Here is a 20830-nt window from a genome sequence, read left to right on the forward strand (position 1 = left end):
TCATAAGATTAGTGTCATTTAAAGTAAATATTTTCGTAAGATTCCTATATCTATTATGGAGATTATTTTTATTTATGATTAATGTAATATGCAAAATTAGATTGTTGACAGTTTTGATTTTTTGAAATATACTTTCACAAAAGGTGATTCTGTCCTTTCTGAATCTTTCTATTGTATGCAAATTGAGGTGAACCTAATTTAGCACCAATTATGAGTATGGTGTAAATTTAAAACTATCAAAAACAAATTTATAATTCAATCTGTTTAATGGGTCATATAATTGACAATTTACATTTAATTAGTCGTTCACATTTGTATAATTACATGAATAGAAGTAGCTAAACATTTTTTACATCAAAGTACATTTGGAATTGCCCGTAATTATAATTATGGAAAAATTAACTGCTATCAACTTTTTATTTTAATGTTGTCACAAAGGAATAGTCGAAGATTTGAAATAATGAAATGAAGCTACATTCGACATTTTAAACTTTGTTGAACAAAAGCAGAACATACAAAATGAGGTTTTTTGCTCAACTGTTAGCACTACTGATGAGTGATATCTTGAAGTATAGCACACAAAATTTATTATTACTCTTATCAGAACAGAGTTTACATAGAAATAATCACAAATGGAAATGTTCAACTGGCAGAAGGATGGATCAAACTGCAATGTTGTGCGTTCATTTTTCTTTTGATATCATAAGTTTGGGAAAAACCAATAAACGCAAATCAGTCGTTAGTTGGGATTATATCCCTTCAACATTGAAACTATAACGATTGTGGAATTATCCAATGAACCAACTATCAAAAAACTGTTATAATGGAATATTGCAACCTATTCACATAATCATTATTCACTAGCCAAACAAAAGAAGGGAACGAAACGAGGTGAAGGCACGAATAAGAGGGAAACCGTTGGGAAAAATTCACAAAAGACATGGAGACAGAGACATGTTTGGAAGTCAAAGAAGAATACGGGGAATCCTAAGAAGAAACAAGCTCGAAGTCAAATACGAACTAATAAAATTACACCAGAGAAGAGTACTTTGAACCGATTTTCATGAAATTTTGGAATTAGGCTCATCTTACCCTTAACTTTAAAAGTGAAGATGATCTGAACTCCACACCCAGCCTGGGGATGGTTGCCACCCTTTGTCGGTGATGTAAATTTTTTTTAAATAACCTCAGATATCCATAGAAGGCCTAATTTTAAGAACAAAATATCCCATAAAGTTTATCAAAAAACCCAATACTTTTCAAGTTATTGGTAATTGAAAATTCGGAATTTTTTCACGTTTTACATCGGTTTTTTTGCAAATATTACCAAAAATATGCATTTTAACATAAATTTTATGATGAAAAAATTGTAACAGTTAAAAAAACTGAACAAATTGGTTGTAAAGTGTTCTAAGTGCAATATTAAGCGAGATATTAAAGATCAAAGCCGTTTTTTATTTTGTCTGAAATTTAATCGATGCATTCAATGCCATCTAGCGGCGAGAAAATACATTTTATGAATTCTAATGACATAGAGTTTTGTAATGCTTGAAATAAGCTTTAAAATGAGCACTGTTAAAAATCTTTTCCACGTAAAATAAGTGAGCTGTAATGCAAATAAGAGGAACATCTAATGGTTTTTTCTTTTAAGTCAATAGATTTTATAAGTGCCATTTCCACCAAAATTAAAATTAATCGTATTCCGTCGAGAATCAACTTTAATATGAAGAGTTTGATAAATTCTAGTAGTTTAGGACATATATTTTTCAAAAAAATCACGATTTCATAAAAAAAATTAAAAAAAAAACACCTTTTCATAATATCTCAAAAATGATACCTATAAAAGGATAATTATGAAAATGTAGGCCCTTTGACTCTTCACCGTTTTAAAATTTAAGGTTTTTCCATATATATTGTGTTGTAGCTCTTTTAATTACCTAAAATGGTTTTTTAGTTATGATAGCTTCAAAATTGAAGGAGTTGTTGTCCAAAAACTGATTGTATTTTTTTCTACTTAGAAGAAAATCAAAAACTATCGAAAAGGAAGAATTGCTTGATCTATAATTAAATTATTTTTAAGTTTGAGAATATGAAAATCATTTTCGAGAATGTGGAATAACATTTAAATCCTTTTCATTTCATCAAACAAAATTTTTCCAAATAATTTTTTATCAAGGGGTTGTTTTTTAACGTCGAAAGTGGGTTAAAAATTCGATAATGAATATAGAGAACATGAAATAAAATTTACGTTGTGATTGTCGTTACAATAGATTCATAAAAATATACAGTACAGTACAGACATTGAAACTTCGATAATTCCCTAACCGCTTGGTCAACTCGATGAACAATATCGTCTGTAGCCTTGCGTCCTTGACTCCCTTCATCATGATCATCAGTTCTGTCAACTTTTAAATTTATACAGCAATTACGAACAACGCCAGCATTCATAAAGGTGTCTCCATACACTCGACTCATTCTTCGATGAATTTCCGCTGCACTGTTCCCTGCTGCCTACAAGAAACGAATAGCAGCTAGCAATTGACTCTTGGTTGTAGAATCAATAGCGACAACCATTTCAACAGGAAATTACCTATCGGAATAGCCAGCCGCATATTATGTACACCAATTACCTGCTGCATGTCTGGACATCTACTGAGCGTTCGAACACTATTAAATAAGATATTTGATTGGTGGTTATTAGATTGGCATTCCATAAATGGCTAGATTAAACATTGGTAACAGTACCAAATATCATTAACAAATTATTTATTTATAATTAATAACACAATACTATTGAATATATAATCTGAATGGATGTACTTACAATTTTAAAATTTTTATGTAAAAATCTCTCATCTTAAGATAGTGTCTGAACTGTTTTTCTGAATCTACAACCGCTTTCCGAAATGAGTTTGTGGAGTCTTCTAGGTTCGCTACAACGGCGGCCCATCCTTGTTGCTGAAGATGTTGATCATGGACAAGATTTTCGCAGATCGATAGATGTTTTCTAGCTAATTCCAGAAGGTGTTGAGCTAATTGAGTCCTTTTTCCGACTGTAGCAAATGTTACCGGCATATCACAGTGCTCACGGACTTTTTGTTCAATATCTGGAATGAAAAATTTTTTAGAGTAATTGGAAAATGGAGTATCATACATTTAGGTTAGACGGAAGCGTGACTTTTCAGAGGTTGACAATATTCTATGGTGGTTTTGTTGTTAGATTCTGATTTCATCAGCCAACATTTGATACAAATTTGGTAAATAGATTTTTTTTGATACACGAATATAAAAACGATAAAAAGTTACTTGAACATTATCCTTAAAGTGCTTCGTCCCGTGAAATTATTTATACTGGGTTCTTTACTTTTAAAATTCGACATATATGAATACGTAATGTCCAAGACTAACATTTACTGTAACTACTGTAGAAATGTTTAATATAATCCGTGACTTTGTATTGTTGAATAAAAGTACGTGAGATAGTTAATGAAATAACTTTGTCAACCAAGCAGTATTCTGCGTTAGGGTTTACATATGAAAAAACTCTCTGCAAGGTGAGTGCCGCGATTGCTTGATGCTGATTAAAAGCTAGCTCGTATTGTTTGGATGTTTTCAAAGATAATTCAAGTGAATTTTTCCGTCGATATCTCGCTTATGTCAACGCGAAAAGATTATTTTCAGGTTGGTTTATAAAAATTGGAAACTCTCTGAACTAATTGTGTGAGGTTGAAGAATAAAATATACTCGTGGTCAGAAAAATCGACTCTGGCGACACCCCTGCAATCGCAAGTCATTGGCAAAAAACTGAGCACGAAATTGGATTTTTCTGAATGAAATCTTCAAGCTTCAAATGATATAAAATATTGTAACGTTTCTTGGTCTCACAGTCCAACAATATGTTATGATCGGCAACCACCCTTTTTTGCTTGGATGGACACAGCATGTAATAAAACTCCCCAAGCGGACACCGTATTGCGACAAGGCCAGAGTCAGCGAGAAGTGACCAGTGCGCTGAATATGATTCATTCTGCTATTTCCAAAGTTTACCGCCGTTACCGAAATACGGGTATACGCGATTCCCGAAGAACAAAAATCACATCTGAAAGAGATGACCGATTAATTGCCAGCACATCGCTGAGAAATCGGGCTCTCACTGGTAATCAAGTCCAACAAAGCTCAGAGAAACCCGAGGAGTAGCTCGATAGTTAGAAGAAGACTTAAGACAGCTAAACTTGAGCCAAAAAGCCAGCTACTGATCCCAAATTAAGCCCAGCACACCGAGCAGCGCCTTTATGTTTTGCCAGAGAACACGTTAATTGGACTGCTGTTTCCGTCGGTTTACCGTCGTTACCAAGGTCCGGAAGAAAAAGGTGCACATCCGAGAGAGATGATCGATTCATTGTCAGCACATCGCCGAGGAAGCGGGTCCTCACTGGTGTTCAAATCCAACAAGAGCTCATAGAAACACGATGAGTAGCTGTGAGTGGGTCGACAGTCAGAAGAAGACTTAAGGTAGCTAACTTTGAGCCGAAAAGTCCAGCTACTGGCCTCAAACTAACCCCAGTCCGTCTATAATTTGCCAGAGAAAACGTTAATTGGGTTGATGAACCATGATGCTCCGTTCTCTTCTCATACGAAAGCCGAATGTGCCTACATAGTAGCTACTGGCCCCAAATTAAGCCCATCCCGAGCTGCCCATCTACGATTTGCCAGAGAACATGTTAATTGGACTGACGAATAATGGGACACCGTTGTCTAATCAAACGGAAGCAGAGTGTGTCTGCATGGTAGCGATAGAAGAGGATGAATCTACAGAAGACCAGGAGACAGACTCGCATAATTTTACAAAAAAGAAAACGTTGCTTTTGGAGAAGATTTCTGAATGGTTTGGGCGTTCATTTTAATTGAACCAAATCCGAGTTGGTTTTTATTGAAAGTGACGGTAGACTGATACATAAAATAAATTTTAGAGAATCACGTTGTTCCCTACGCCAGTTTCATTGGCTAAAACTTCTTCCTAATGGAAGACTATGCCCGTCCACATACTGCAGGTTCCGTACGGCAGTATTTACAGGATGTCCAAATTGCAGGTATGGATTGGTCAGCGCGTAGCCCGAACTTAAATCTTAGCGAGCATTCATGAGATGAACTTGAGGGAAAAGTTCGGGCTAGGAATCCTAGAATTAGATAGCATCGAACAAGATCTAGTAAAGAAACATGAAATTAGAAGCTGTTATTAGAGCTAGGGGTGTCTTTTCATTACTGTTAATTATAACCTCTTTTCATTGTTTAAGATTCCTTTGATTTGTTTGATATTTTTTCTTTACTAAAGAAACACTAATAACATAGACCACTCATTATAAAGCTAAGAATAATGACTTTGGGATGCTGAAATCTGAAAAAAGACAAGTATTTATAGATTTTTTGCTTGAGATTGATGACCGCGAACGTGCGACTTGGAGTCGTTTTTTGCTCATGAGTGTATTTATTTTACAGTAGAGTATCTATTCAACTGAAAACTCATTGGTCAATATCATTATTGTTTTCGATTACTTTTCGGCACGGGAGAAACACCGCATTCTTTTTATTTTTACCTCGAGGAAATTTTATATTCGAAGAATTATTCAATTCCGCCAGAAAAATGATTTTTATCCTCAAAATTAGTTTTTTAAAAAATTATTTTATTGTTTAAATTAATTATTACAGTAAAAGTACATCTAACATCTACAAAGCTTGACTTGAAAGTGACCAAAATCAGATATTGAAAGTTATTGAAAGTGAAAAGTGATATAAGTAGTGGATCTTAAGAAATGAGTTTGCTGAGCCAGAGCAGTGGTGAAGTAATTTGCGGTTCCCATAAGGAGTGGTGAGATGATTTGTAAGAAATGATATAAGCAGCACGTCTTCGAAATGAGGTAGCTGAGTCTGTAGTTCCCATAAGGAGTGGTGTGATAATTTTCATTAAATTCGAGAATGAGTGTTGTGAGTGATAAAAACTACTTACCACTTTCACTTGCTGAGTCTAAGCCGGGTAGTGGAGGTATGGGAGATTCGATAATAGATTTGCTAAATAGAAATATCGGGTTTGTATCCGTGCCGGCAGAATAGGAACACACCCTCATGCGATTATTCAATGATATACCTCCACTTATTAGCAACACCATCTTGTTAGCTGCAATGTTAAGCTCTTCTTGGATCACATTCTTTAAATTGCCCACTCTACAACAAAAAGATTAATTAGTTCCAAATAAATGGGTCCACGAATGCTAATTCCAGATAAATTCGAGAATTTTCACTTAGTTTAAAGTATCCGAAATAGATTTTTCCAGAATGTTCTGGGTTCATCCCCGGACAGGGTCAAAAAATTGATAAAAACTGTTTTTTCTATATTTTGGAAAAATGGTGAAAATTAAAAGAAAAACTGTGTCAAGTTTTAGATCTTTTAAGAAAGTTGTGGTGGAGAGAGCTTAAGGGGTACATCTGGGAGAAGTGAGATATTTCTTTTTTAAGGGATTAGTACCGGTTATAAAGGTAAAAATTACGTAAAATTAAATATTTTTTCTTCTCGTTTTTTCTATTATAATTTCTTATAAAACTTTTTGTTTGATAACAATTATTTTTTATTTAACATCATTTTATAGAGGGCACCAAAGTTGAGACTGCGAAAATGATAGCCTCCCACCTATGAAATTCTAGGAGATTTTTTTTGAAAGTAAAAGTATTCGAAAAATGAAAAAAAATCAATGTTTTGAAAATTATAACCGGTACTAGTCCCTCTGACTTCATTTGAATGTCACAAGTAATAAAATTACTTGGAGATTTTACAAGAATTCTGAATACTTTTGACTGAAAACTTTGATGTGTTTATGTTGGATGCAGAGCCCTATAGTCGTATATCATAACTCTAGATGGGTTTCAGTGTGCCTTTATATACTAACAGCTTGTTTTTAATTGTTAGTTGGGACCTATTCTTAAGCAAAATTTTAAATTTATAAACATTTATTAATTCGTGATATTCGGGGCCGGATTAAAAGGCCCGGGGCTAAAATAATGACGGGGCACCCTTAAGGAAATCGATAACCGAAAAATTTAAAAAAAAAACAAAATCAATACGTTAGGTTTGCGGTATCAACACATCAAATCAAAATACAGAATGTTTTCTAAATGATGAGGCCCTCTTGGACCTGCGGCTATAGCCCCCCAAAGCCGCTAGCTTAAAACATTATTATTAGGTAAATGGAGGACAGCCGGCACATATTTTATAAATTCAATATAAAATATACAGGTTATTAGAAACTCACATTCAAATATTTTTGTAACTTTTTCATGAACCACTATTTTTAGCTCATTTTGAACTCCTAATGTAGAAGAAGGTTCCAAGTTTTTTCCTGTGACGGTCTCCGCTTTTTTTGCCGGCGAAATACCCAAATGTCTACCTGCTTCGAGAACACTCATATCTCCTTTATCAACTGTAGAAATAACCTCCACCAATTTCTGGACATTTTAGGCTACTTTCGTAGTCTTACTTAGTGATTTGTTTTTAAATAAAATATTTACGCCACTGAATTGAAAGTTATTTTCGATACCAAAATACGAGGTTAAATTTATGACCTGCATTTTTATTACACCCTGTATAGTTAATTTTATTGTTATTGGATATAGGAGACTTTGTGTCGCCGCTTAAACAATCGCTTCAAAATTCGTATTTTGTTAGTAGTTACACGTGACAATCTATCTGTGTTTTGATCTATTTAAATATAGTTATTACGTATACGCATGATTGACGATCTCCATCACCCCACGTGTCAATTAATCGATCTCTAACGAGGAAAATAAATTCTATAAACTAACAAAAACATCTTAAAACTTATTTTAATATTTACATTGCTGAACAAAAGATTATTAAAGTAGATAAATAGTTCTCAAATTTGCCATTTCATCACTCTGTCATGTTAATGTGAAAATCAGCTGATTTTTATTCTTACATAGTCTACTTTGATGGATCAGAGAGTAATAAAAAGATTAAGCATTCGTAATCCATAGGCGTATCACTTCTTTTAGCAGAGAGTTAAAATATTTTTTCAAGTTTTACCTCGAATATTTTCGTATTAAATATAATGAACATAATGGGTTTATGCATAATTAACCTGCTTATAACTTCAAGCCAGCTTAAGGAAAAAAACGTTAAATGTTTAATTTTTTTGGTTATATAAGTATAACGGCGATTTGTTTATTATTCTTCAACTGTGAACTATTTGGTTGGTGTTTATGATTGTAGTTTAGTTGCAGTTAGTACTGTGGACCCAGACATCTTTTTCATTCATTCTCGCAAATTCAAACTTTTAAGTTTTCAAATGGGCGAAACTAAGGAGCTATCGGTTCGACGCATCATGGACAACAACGTGAAAACATGTATCCACCAGGAGCTTTGGCGATAGAAAGCGTTTAGGGCGGTTTCGAAAACCCACAACCGCTGAAGATACGTATTGTATTGATCAATGAACGTGATCAACGACTCCAATTTCATTGACTACCCACCATTCTCACCAAAACTTCCTCGCAGCAAATTTTGCGCTTGCAAGAAAGAGATTTTAATCAAACGAGAACGTTATCACATACTCTAGATGGCAACTATGATTTGGAAGGGTTGAAAAGATTAGACCATCGCTGGACCAAGTGTATAAACTTGAAAAATAAAAATGTGTTATTTCTTTGTTAGGACGGAAACCTTTCAGAAAAACTTGGTAAGTAACCTGAAAATTGAAAAAACGAATGGTTCTGTTCGATATATTATAGAAATTCTCCGAATTAGGCTGGTCACGTCACTGTTAGCTATCAAATTAGCAAGAAACATTATAAACAGTCGGGATATATTTACGCATCTCAATTTATAAACTGCTCGGTGGGGCGTATTATTTTGTAAACACATTTTTGTTTTCTGTACTATATCGATCATTAGTGCATACTGAAAATAGAAAACGCGAATCTGTAAATAAATGCTTGGTGTATTTCCTAAATAAAGAAATACGGGTCACTTTAACCGTTATAAATGTTATTAAACGAGATATCGAAAAAGTTATTTACAGCTTTGAACTTTACAATCATGTACAAAGATACAGGGTCTTATTGAACTCTATAGCCTTTTCCGTAATTTAGCAGATCACAAAAATAACATTTATAGCAGACCAGTTCTTTCTGAATCCCTGCTGTTCCTCAGAGATACTAGATGACATCAGACGAAGATAAGTTACAAAGGTTACTGTAGTATGGGTTTGAACAAATAGCGAAAGCTTTTACCATGCAAATATCCCTGAAGGAAACCAAATCTTTTGCAGTATCCAAAGAACCGAGAAGATGTAAACTCGCAATATACGATCGGAGTGTAGAACAAGTGATGTCATTCAAATATCTAGGAGCGAACATAACAAGTAATAGAAATGAAAATAATGAAGTGAAAGCTCAAACAACAAAGGCGTCATTAATATCAGGGTGCCTGAGCAATTCCTATATTCGCGGATCTAATCGACTCATACATATTAATAAAAAATATTCCAATAGGTATCCAACCCAATAATAATCTTCGTCGTCAAATGGACTAATAAAAAAGTGAAATGAATCTCATAAGAACTATGCTGGAAGAGCTGCCTGCTCTTACTGAGGAAATGATGATGAAGAAGATGAACGAAGCAAATTCAAACTTTGACTGCATACATAACTGAAATTGGGAATGGAATAGGACAATATAGGTTCAAACAGATGGAATCAAGTGACATTCAGGAGTTGCTTGAATCGCAAGATGAAGATTTGACTGATACCGACTTAGAGGAAATGTTAAAGTCACAGCCAATTGAAGCAGAGGCTTCAACAAGCACTGGAAACGTGACATTTCATTTGGAAAATCTTAGTGAAGGTTTAAGAATGGTAAATGGAAATTATGGAAATTAATCCGTCTATAGAACGAAGTCTAATTTTTAAAAAGCAAATTGCTCAAGCCACTGTTGCAGTCTGAGTTAATGAGTTGAAGGAGCTTTTAAAAACTGGCAAGCATGAAAAAATTATGAAATTCTTTAAACCATTGCCTAAGTCTGAATATAATATGTAATTAATCAATTGGGTCATGAACTTCAATTGATTTTCTTATATATTTGTTTTTTAGTTTGTCACCTAGGAACATATGCCCTATAACCCCATGTTCTGACTTAATAATTTCCTATTTAAATTTAGGCAACATTGTTCGAATGTAGCTTAGCCAGAGATACAGCCTCTTGTGTTGGAAACCATCAGGATCTGTTGATTATCTAGTTAACTGATACAAAGAGTGCCTTATTTTACCCTCAATTAACGTATTGTCTCGGATTACTTGATTTTTGCTTCCTCAAAATTCACTTTTTGAATTCTTAATGTGTAGTTGATTCCCAACCTTCAGAATATACGTTTTAAATTTCCTTCACGATGATTTCTCTTTATGAAATGCATTAATCTATGAGGGTATTCCCAGAAGTACTTGGCTCAACAAAGAACCACAAAAATTTTGGAAAAAATATATTTATTTTCAACGTTATTTTAGCTCCATACACCTTTTCCAGCGATGTTCAATAAGTTTGGTACCCTTTTTATAATAAGAATAGTCCAGCTACTCAAACTAGCCATTAACTGCCGACATCATCTCTTCATTGTTGGAAAATCTTCGATCACCGAGCCATTTTTTTTAGTCTGGGAACAGAAAATAATCCGAGGGGGCTAAATGTCGTTTATGTAGTTGCAATAACGGATGTGTGTTTTATTTTTGTGAAAACTTGCCAAACATTCGATGAAAACATCTTCACAACGCTGTTTTTTTTCCATTTCGAGCAATCGCGGTACCCATCTTGCGCATAGCTTTCTCATGTCCAAATTTTGAGTTAATATACTGCACTTTTTTAAATGCCTACTAAGTCTGTTAGCTCGCGCATGTTTAGTCGACGATCATCCAGTACCGTTTTGTGGATTTTCTTCAATATTTCTGTGGTCGTCACCTCATTCGAGGTCGATCAATTCGATGCTGGTCTTCGCACGGCCTCGTTTAAACTGTGCTACCCAATATTTTACAGTTGATAACGAAGGAGTAAAAGAATAGTTTTGCTAATGCCTTTCAAATAAAAGTATTGTACCACATAACAATGACCAATTTTGAAGGCTGCCAAACAAATACTAAACAACGTTGCGTCTTCAAACTTGAAACATATGCTGTATAGATTGGGTACCTTCTAATACAGTGGTATCTTTCAAGCAACTACCTACATCTGTAAGTCAGGCCATGTACGACTGGGACCATTATCGTAGATCTAACACACTCTTTTCGTATATTTTGTCGGTTACCAATATTCTGAGCTGAACTTTTTGTGTCTTATTATTCACTGTTTCGCTCCCATAAAAAGAAAAATATAACTCGTCGTTCATAGTTATTTCCCAACCTTTAGTCGCCGAGACTAAGTTTTGATTTTTGTCCTATTAGAGGCTCTTCAGAATATTTGAGTGCCAATTTTTTAACTTCATACTAATCTTTTAGAATGTTGCTTACATATTTCTTATCGATTTTGAATTTACGGCTCCATTTTCGTAAACTTCCTGCCAGTTTTCCATGAGCCGCTTTAACCAAAGCCTCTCTCTTCTTTTTTGGCATTTTTTTGCTTTTCCGCCTGATTCCGACTTTCTTCCAGTCGAAATACATGTCTTAACACGGCGACAGATATCGTAAATTGTTTGGCTATTCCCATTCTTACAAAGTGATGAACGATTTCTTCTTATCTTGATTTTGTTTATGAAATTTGGCAATTATTATACGTCATTCATTTTCTTTTAAATTTTCGATACTTGAAACCAAACTTTCAACAGAGACGTGGTATTTATACTTGGGACATTGGTCTAAAATGTACGGATTTTTTGTCGCCACACATTGTGTTTACTCGCTTATACTGGCGTCGTGATGCATACTAGACACCACCGGAACATTTTTGTTTCACATAAGACACTAAATTATAAGATTGCCCAAAAGTAAAAATTCTTAAATTTAAAGATCGATTTCTAGGATGTACAAATTCTAATTTCTCCATTAATGAAACGCTAGTTATCTATTTCAACTCTTAATGTTTCTCATTTTATTATTCGCTCATATTTACAGTTTATGGTTTTTGGGACATACAACACTAGACTAAACCATATTTAATCAATCACCTATATACTAATAACCCAAATATTAAAAATAAATCGTTAGATATGCAAACTGAAATTGGGTTATCGTGAAGATTTCATTCAAAAAAGATTTAAATATTGTAAGGTTAGCAGGTCAGACGTTTGTTTTGTGTTACCAGATAATAAAATTATAAAATCTTCTGAATATACGTCGCAAATTGCAAGTTATGTCACCAAACGTGTAACTGATTCATGATAAATTTAAGAAGACGAAAAACTGACTCCAAAAATTGATATTTTGGAAATGATGATTATCTTTTTAGTTTTTACTATATATTTGTCTTCTCCGATTTGATTTAAAGCGTTTTGCAAATGTTGGTGGTTTTACTTTTATGTACACACATAAACACTGCCTTGGAGGGTCAAGGTTCTACAGGTTTTAAAAAAATCCAGGATAACACCATGACATTTCCAGTACAAAATCATGATTTCTACACTAATGAAAACTCCAAATGTATTACTTTTAATTTAATAATTTCAATGATAAATATTGACTCATTAAAAAAACTGAGAGACCGAATAATATCAAGGTTACAATTCTACGAGAACTGCTACTTAAGTTTTGAGATATGATATGATGTCAATATGTCAAATTTGACATTGCAATCATAAAGTATTACATTTTTAATGGTGAACTTACTCAGAACGTATTACTTTTACGAGTGCCATTTAAGTTGTTTACAAGTACTTGAAATATTAATCTTAGTCAAAAAATGTAATTAAATCGCGAACATTTTCATCCGAAGATTTTCTATAATTTTCTACTTAGATTAAACCAACATCAGTGTACCGATCAACTCGATTCGACTTTTGGTGATGAAGCATCATCTTGATCCACCGCGTTTCGCTGGTCTCCGAATTCAATCATGGTCGCGCTTCGCTACAGGATGAATTTCGTCAACGTCGTCCAAAATTGACCAGAAAATATCGATTCTGTGTAAACTGATATTGAAGATCATCTTGTGACATACCGTGAGATTGAAGTATACTTGGGCATTAGTTCCACCTGAAGAAGCGTTTTATGCGTTCAAATCACATGTTTGGGAGGTACCTCAATCGAAATGGAAAAAATGCTTCGACATTTGATGCAAACGCATCTAAAAGTGTATTGATCTCAATGAAAATATATTTAAAAAAACAATAAAGCTATATCCAATCTATATATATATACACCAATGAATTGCTGTTCGTTAGTCTCGCTATAACTTGACAACGGCTGGACCGATTTGGCTAATTTTGGTCTTGAATTATGAGAAGGTTTAAAAGATTAATAAATATGAAAATGCTCGGAATTAAATGAAAAATATTGTGGTTTTCCTTGTCCTTAAATGTCTGAACGCAACCATAATATTTGACATTTGACAACCAACTGACATGTCGATCAATACCTCAGACAAAGAGTGCATCCTTCTATCTTTGTGAGTGATGATTACCGCTACGTGCGCGAGAACTTTTTTTACTTCAGTGATCCTTTGTGATAGTGACGTTTCAGGATATATGCTATTTTTTGTTGATCTTTTGTAATAATGATACTTTACTGCTAACTTGCGAGTATTTTTGCACCAAGATGAAACTGCAAATGTGTTTGCGAAATAGTTGTTAGACATTTGAAATAACAAAGTCGCAGTGGACACATCGACCGGATTCACTACAGATTTCTGTCACATCACAGACTCCAAAGAGGAGCTTATCAGCGTGTTTTCCCAGATATAGAGTAACAGTTCAAGAACCAGCCAACCAGGGCAATTTTTATCCTTTAAATCAGTCGGCACAATTATGAACCAGGATAAAGTGGTCAACTATCCCACGGAGTTTTTAAATTCACTGGAAATGCAATGGAACAAGACTGGCTGTGAAAAAGGGGATGAATATCTTGATCCCGCGTATACTTATAATTCCAACAGGTTTTTCATTCCATTTCAAAAGATTACGATTTCCGGTTCGTCTGGTCTTTGTGAAGACCATAAATAAATCGCAAGGCCAGTCGTTGGAAGTTTACAAAATTAACTTGGAGTTTTCCTGTTTCACGCATGGACAATTATACGTCACGTATTCGCGCATCTTTGTTTATTTACGCACCACAAAACAAAACAAAAAAAATATAGTTTATCAGAAAGCTTTTAATTGATTAATAAACTGTATCATAGCTCGTATGTCTGTCAATGTTAAATTGAAATCTTATAAATAGCCAGTATTTAAGGAAAACTCTGATTTGTAAGTAAGCAATATCATTTGTAATTAATAGAATGTTTTAATGAAAAAAAGGATTTCTTTTATTTATTTTAAGTTTATTTTATATAAAAATTTAGTTCTTTTTTTTTATCGACTGAGGCAGTACGTAGTATATCGGGTCATAAAAATATATAATAGTTATAAATATTTATTTTTTTTATCTCAAATATTTTCAAATAATTTTCAGCATTTGATTAAAAATAAAAGTAGACAGAATAAATGACATTCAATTAATTAAACAATTTAGGAGGTTGGGATATCATAGATAAATAAGTGTTAATTATCTAATGTTTTACGAAAAAAAACTAACAAAGAAACCAAGGTAAAGTTACGTAAATATTATGCTTGATGGGCTCTGTCACATGAAAGTGGTTATATGGATGATGTTATCAGCAAGGTACCACTACTGCTTAATGCTGATCAAAAAAAAGATTGCATATACGAAAAATGGATGTTCTTTGGAATTCTGCAAGCCAAAAATTATGTTGAAATATCACGGATATCGAAATTACTGAAATTCGAAAGTGTAGTGTTTTTTCAAGGTATATGAATTCTATTAATCGATATGAATTTAAATAAATAATTTTATATTAAATTAATACTATTTCAATTAACTCAGGTTTATGTTTATGATCAAACCAAAAAAACCAAAAAAGAAAATTTTCACATTCAAACAGCTGGTTTCGTTTAAGTAATCGTTTAAATATAGGAATGGGACAGACACTATTGACAAATCACAAAGCCGGAATAATGTTCCAAAAAAAAAAAGATTACAAGGTCTAGGTTATCAACACTATTAACATATTTATAGTTCGTCCATCGACAATTGAAGAATGAAAAATTCTAATTAAATATTGGATAACGTTATGCGTGAGTAGATAAAGTACAATTTTTTTCAACATGAGATACGAGGTGTGTTTAAAAGTTCAACACTGTCATATGACGATCCAGAGACATTTTATATAGAAAAATTGAAAAAAGAAATGAGATTGATGAAATTGCAACAATTAATTTGGGATCTTGTGTTATTAATTTGGACTCGAACGGATTTTTCAATATATTAATTACGTCAAAAAATTCAATTATCCCTTTGAGAAGCGGATGATTCAAGTTGCAAGCGAAACACGTCGAGTTTCTTTGATCCGGTTGCCAATGCGTTGCCGACTGGTTGGCAACCAGTTGCCTCGTCTGTAGTTCCCCATTCAAATATAGAGGTTGTTACTCATTGCAAACTGGTTAGTGATTTGCGTCAGAAATGAGTTTCTTTTGAATTGAATTGAATTGTGTATTCAGCTTAAGTGGTGGATTAAACCCACTTCTGTTTACATTATTTTTTATATAACAAATGATTTTGATTTGTATAGCGAACGAAATGGTAATAAACGTTCATTATCCTTTCAACTGAGACGGTATAAAATAAAAACACAAACAAGATAATGTACAACGAACCATAAAATCCTTCAAAACTTTACCGGTTATAAAAAATATATAAAGTACGTTACTCTTTCCATACTGCGAAAAAATAAAGACGAGAAATGTTTAAAAACCTATAAATAAAATTTATAAAATTGCGTAGGAAAAAGTTGGCACGTGTAGTTGTGGATTTCGTCATTAGTTCAAGTCTAATTTTATAACCTTGAGATCCGCATATGCTGAAATTTAAAGAGCATCGATACAAACGGAGAGCTTGAGATTAATAACGTTGTTGGTTATTTCCTGTTGTATCGGTATAATCGTAGATAAACAGGTATTCAATGTACCAGATGGTTTGAAAGATTTGAAATTATTATTCGAAAATATTTCAGATTTGTTATTAATAATAGGGGAGCCCAAGCGAGAATTTCGGGATTTAATAAATCATGGCAGATTAATATACAAGGGGATACCTTGTACCTGGTTAAATACGAGGCATATTTTTTAAGTAAGTACCGTTTTGCGATTCCGCCGCCGCAACTCCAAGATCGCCGTTCCGCACGTGCGCGCTGGTTACCTACATCTCTTGTCTACGCACTGACGCCATTACAGTCTGATTCTTCATTGTGTACGTTGTTTACTGAGTGTTTAAGATGCCTCCGACAATCGTGAAGAAGAAACAACAATCCACGGAATGGCAACATTCATCATCACTCAAAAAAGTGAAGTTTAAGCAAACAATTTCTGCTCGGAAAATCATGTGCTCAGTTTTTTGGGACAGAAAAGGAGTATTGCTAGTAGAGTTTCGGTCTCGTAATGAGACAATCAATGCAGCGTCTTATTGTGAGACATTGAACAATCTGCGTCGTGCAATCCAGAACAAAAGACGTGTCAAGTTGAGTAAGAGTATCGTTTTGATGCATGTGGCTAATCGGAGCAAAGATCTCAACAAATCTTTTCAATGAGAAACTCTAGATCATCCTCCCTACAGCCCTGATCTGGCGCCCAGCGACTACCATTTTTTCCTGCACTTGAAGAAACACCTGGGCGGTCAGCGTCTTCAAGACGATAACGAAGTCAAAACAGTTGTGACACAGTGGTTAACAAGTCAGGCGACAGAATTTTATGAGGAGATTAGTAGATTAAGGTACAGGCTTTCATGTAAAAATAACATTATTGGGATATCTTTGCACTTCTTTTTTAATTTCAAAACGGTATTTACTTAAAAAATATGCCTCGTACTTACACCGAATATGAGTTCCATATATATGACCGCACGTTAAGAATAAAGGATCAGATTAGTAAAAAAAATTGATTATCAGAAATCCCCGAGCGCGTCAGATTAAGGTAGGGTGAGTTAATTACATCCTAAAAAGTGTATATTCCACTAATCTGATAATTTGGAAACGACGTAAAGAAAAGGGAGGGCGACAAAGTTGTAAACAAAAAGCCATTTCGACATTCTCGAGCGTGGTTGAATTTTTTTATTTATTTTTAAGGGAATAATCCGAGGATGACGAAAAATATATAATCTGACAATTTCCACTAATAGCAGTAACAAAATTTCATCGATAACGTTTAATACATGCAGCTGCGTGATGCCTATATTCCTATCTCACTTTTTCTCTATCTATTACTCTCTAACTCAATCCCCACTCTGGTTTCTTTTGCCATGGCATCATCACAGCTGATAACATAGTTCGTTCGTTTTATAATATTATTTACAACGTATTTCTAACTTCTGATTTATTTTGTTATTTAAATATGAACTTATGTGCATTAAAGTTCAAAAATATTAACTTATGGAAACTATATTAGCATAAAGTATGTATTTTATGGTGAAAAAAACAATGCAAAAAACAATTAAATTTACTTTAGAAACGCTACAAAAATGTATAAATATTTTAGAATAATGTCGGAGCAAACCGGTTTACCGATAATGCGATAATCTCGAAAACATTCATAAAATTAATATTGCTAAATAGTTTAATGATTTCTTGTTACAGAAACAAAATCTGAAGATGAAATCGAATGATAAGAGGGAGGTAATTCTATTGATGATGATCAATATATCAATGACCACCCCCATCATGCAAACGATCAGATTAACGTACGTACCATGATGTAAAAACTACAAGGTGTGCTATAGCGCACCAGCTGGAAAGCTGCCAATGAGAATTCGCTCCCAAAACGACGCGCCAATTTGGGAGCGAATTCTCATTGGCTCTTGAGAGATGCGCAGAACCATGATGTAGTCTTTACATCATGGTACGTACAAAATCTGTAGCTGCATCGCCACACAGATATAACATTTTTTTCATTTTATTGTCTAAGCTTGGCAACTCAATAAGTCTCTATGACGCTCGAGTAAATCCCCATTTAGCACCGTGGGCTCTCCTACTATAACGTTATTATAAAATACATTGTAGTTCGTTCATGCATAGAAGCTCATGCCACAAAATTCAGGAGGTGATTGCTCGTATGAAATTAAGTCTTTCCCATAACAAAATTGCCTCGGCCCACCCCTTTCCGAAATATCACCCTTAACACTGGAGTAGTCGCGTCCTGTTTTTTACCAGGTATAGTCGCGCTATCACACATCAATGTTTCCATTATTTGCACAAAAAATAATATTCATATTAATTGCTGCCGTATTAAGCAAAGAATATAATACTACAAGGGGCCAGCATCTAGATTGCCGCTTTCCTATCTACCTCATCAACTCCAGATTTGGTTGAAATTGTAAAAAGTTACAATAGATGGTTCGGATTTCTTTTGTGATTGAATCTATTTTGTCAGCATGGTGCCTTCAAGGGCTCTGCCGTTTTTTGATTCACCGCTTCCATCAACTCAAATAGGATCCCTTTCAAAGCAGATATTTTCCTAACCTTTCACGGAAATCCAAGCAGGCCCGTTGACGCAACAGCTTTTGGTCAGAAGTCAGATTTTTTGGCACCACTTCGCAATGATCTGGATGCTCTTTCGACGATATGTACGCACAATTTGGTTGATTTTGGTCAATGTTTTTGGAGTTGAAACAGTCACAGGGCGACCTGTGCGCCGGTCATCTTCAGTTCTCTGACTAAAGCGCTTATACCACTCAAAAACACGCGCACCAGTTAGAATTGCCCACATATGTCTCAGTTTTTTTCAATTTAATGAGAAATTTAAGATTGAAACGTTGCTCCTGATTTTCGGCATTAGGAATAATTAATACATTTTTATTCTTTCTTGTCTATGATCTAAAAACAAAACATCCACGAGTTTCCTGTTGTTGAACCAACAATATTTCGTCCCGTTCCAAAAATAGGTTGAATCAAGCTTACCAAGTTGAAATTTCTGGAACCGTTGGTGATATTCATACTGAATACGCTGTTTACATTACTTCGTCAGACAGTTGGTGTAAACCAGTCATGTCAAAGGCTACAATCTGAAGAGATGTTTAAGTCTTTCATTTTGATATTAATGTTGTAGATGATCTATTGATTAATAATGCAAGTGGTCAAAGTCATTTAGATTGAAACGTCAATTTTTTAAAACCACAGAATATTCAATCAAAAGACACCTACAATTAAAATGATTTAGCAATAAAATATGGATGGCTAAATGAATGCGAGTGTCATTAAATGCGAGTTGCATATACTATATTTTCTACGATCAATCACAATAATGAAAAACAACCACTTTATTTTCTAAAGAGGCAAATTCTTCGTACATTTTTGCTGATTATACTGGCAATAAATTATTTGCGGTTCTTGTGGCTTGGTCTCTAATATTTGGTGTAATTAAATTCTCGATATCACTTCCACTATTGGACACTTTCACAGATTTTTCTTTTAAAAAGCGCAAATTTTGATTTGAATTGCTAAATTTTTACTACAATTTGTCAAGATTAATAAATTTTAGAGACGTTTTGTGGTTATGGCAATAGGTGATGTTTTCCATATTTATCTAATGCTGCTCTTTCATCTTTCAATTGGTTATAAACTTGTACCTTAATGAATGTCATTAAAGCAGTAGTAGTACAAATTTAGGAAATTAATTGAAGTATAGAAGTAGAAAAACATATGAAAGGGTCTTACTTAATTAATTTTCAATCAAAAGAGACCAAAAATCAAGACTATTTATCAACAAAAACAGCTGTAAGAAGTAAGAAATTGGAGAAATTTATTTCTATATCTTGGTACAAAGTCAAATTTTACATTGACCCGTGTTACGATAAATTCCGTTTGTACTTCATTAGTCGTTATTTTTTTATTGTTAACAAGATCTACAGCAGTGTTTAGCTCAAGAATTTTATTTGCGAAATTATGTTTGTTATTAATTGATTTCTCAATATAACCTTCAAAGACAGTGCCGGATTTAGCGAACTTGCCCGGCCCCGTCCATTTTAAGTGGAAAATTGGAATGTACCTTATTTCAATCTCAAATTAAAACTAGTGAGTGGGTTGGGATATCTTAAACACACATTGGTAAACATTGATGAATGCTAGAAATTAAATTTTATCTTCCAAATTCACGCTTACAGAATTAAAGTATAAAATGCATAACTTGGAGCTTTCTTCAAGACCAAAAAACTATACGAAGTCTGGCTATTAAATAACGAGACTGCGCGCCTAGAGGACGCTCTAGACGGGTGGGGTAAAAAACGAGTAGTGCATTAGGTATCTAGATATCTTGACTATGCACGTCCCGAAACACGCTTCCGTTACTATTATTGTATTTGTGCAATAGCGGTTTGAAACGAACGTGTTTTTTTCTCGTGCCGAAAAACAGGAACAACGTATCGATCTTAAATTTCTCGTTAAATTAAAAAAAATCCCAAATGAGTGCTATAAATTGATGCAACAGGCCTATGGTGACAATTCTCTATCTAGTGCGCATGTTTTTGAGTGGTGTAAGCGCTTTAGTGGGGGCCGGGAGAGCACTCAAGATGATCAGCGCCCAGGTCGCC

The 20830-nt window shown here is 34.0% G+C and overlaps 1 protein-coding gene across 11 annotated transcripts in view; it reads right to left on the reverse strand.

The window, feature by feature from the left end:
- Nucleotides 1-20830, reverse strand: part of LOC130445526 (RB1-inducible coiled-coil protein 1) — a 62927-nt gene that overhangs the window by 33892 nt on the left and 8205 nt on the right. For all 11 annotated transcript variants that reach the window (XM_056781239.1, XM_056781191.1, XM_056781256.1 and 8 more), the window contains exons 3-4: nt 6005-6219; nt 2825-3107 (exon numbers count right to left, since the gene is read on the reverse strand). In XM_056781239.1, the coding sequence (XP_056637217.1) occupies nt 2825-3107; nt 6005-6219 (498 nt within the window). The remainder of the gene's footprint in view (nt 1-2824; nt 3108-6004; nt 6220-20830) is intronic.

Source organism: Diorhabda sublineata, chromosome 1 (genome assembly GCF_026230105.1).
Source record: "Diorhabda sublineata isolate icDioSubl1.1 chromosome 1, icDioSubl1.1, whole genome shotgun sequence".
NCBI classification, from domain to species: Eukaryota; Metazoa; Arthropoda; class Insecta; order Coleoptera; family Chrysomelidae; genus Diorhabda; species Diorhabda sublineata.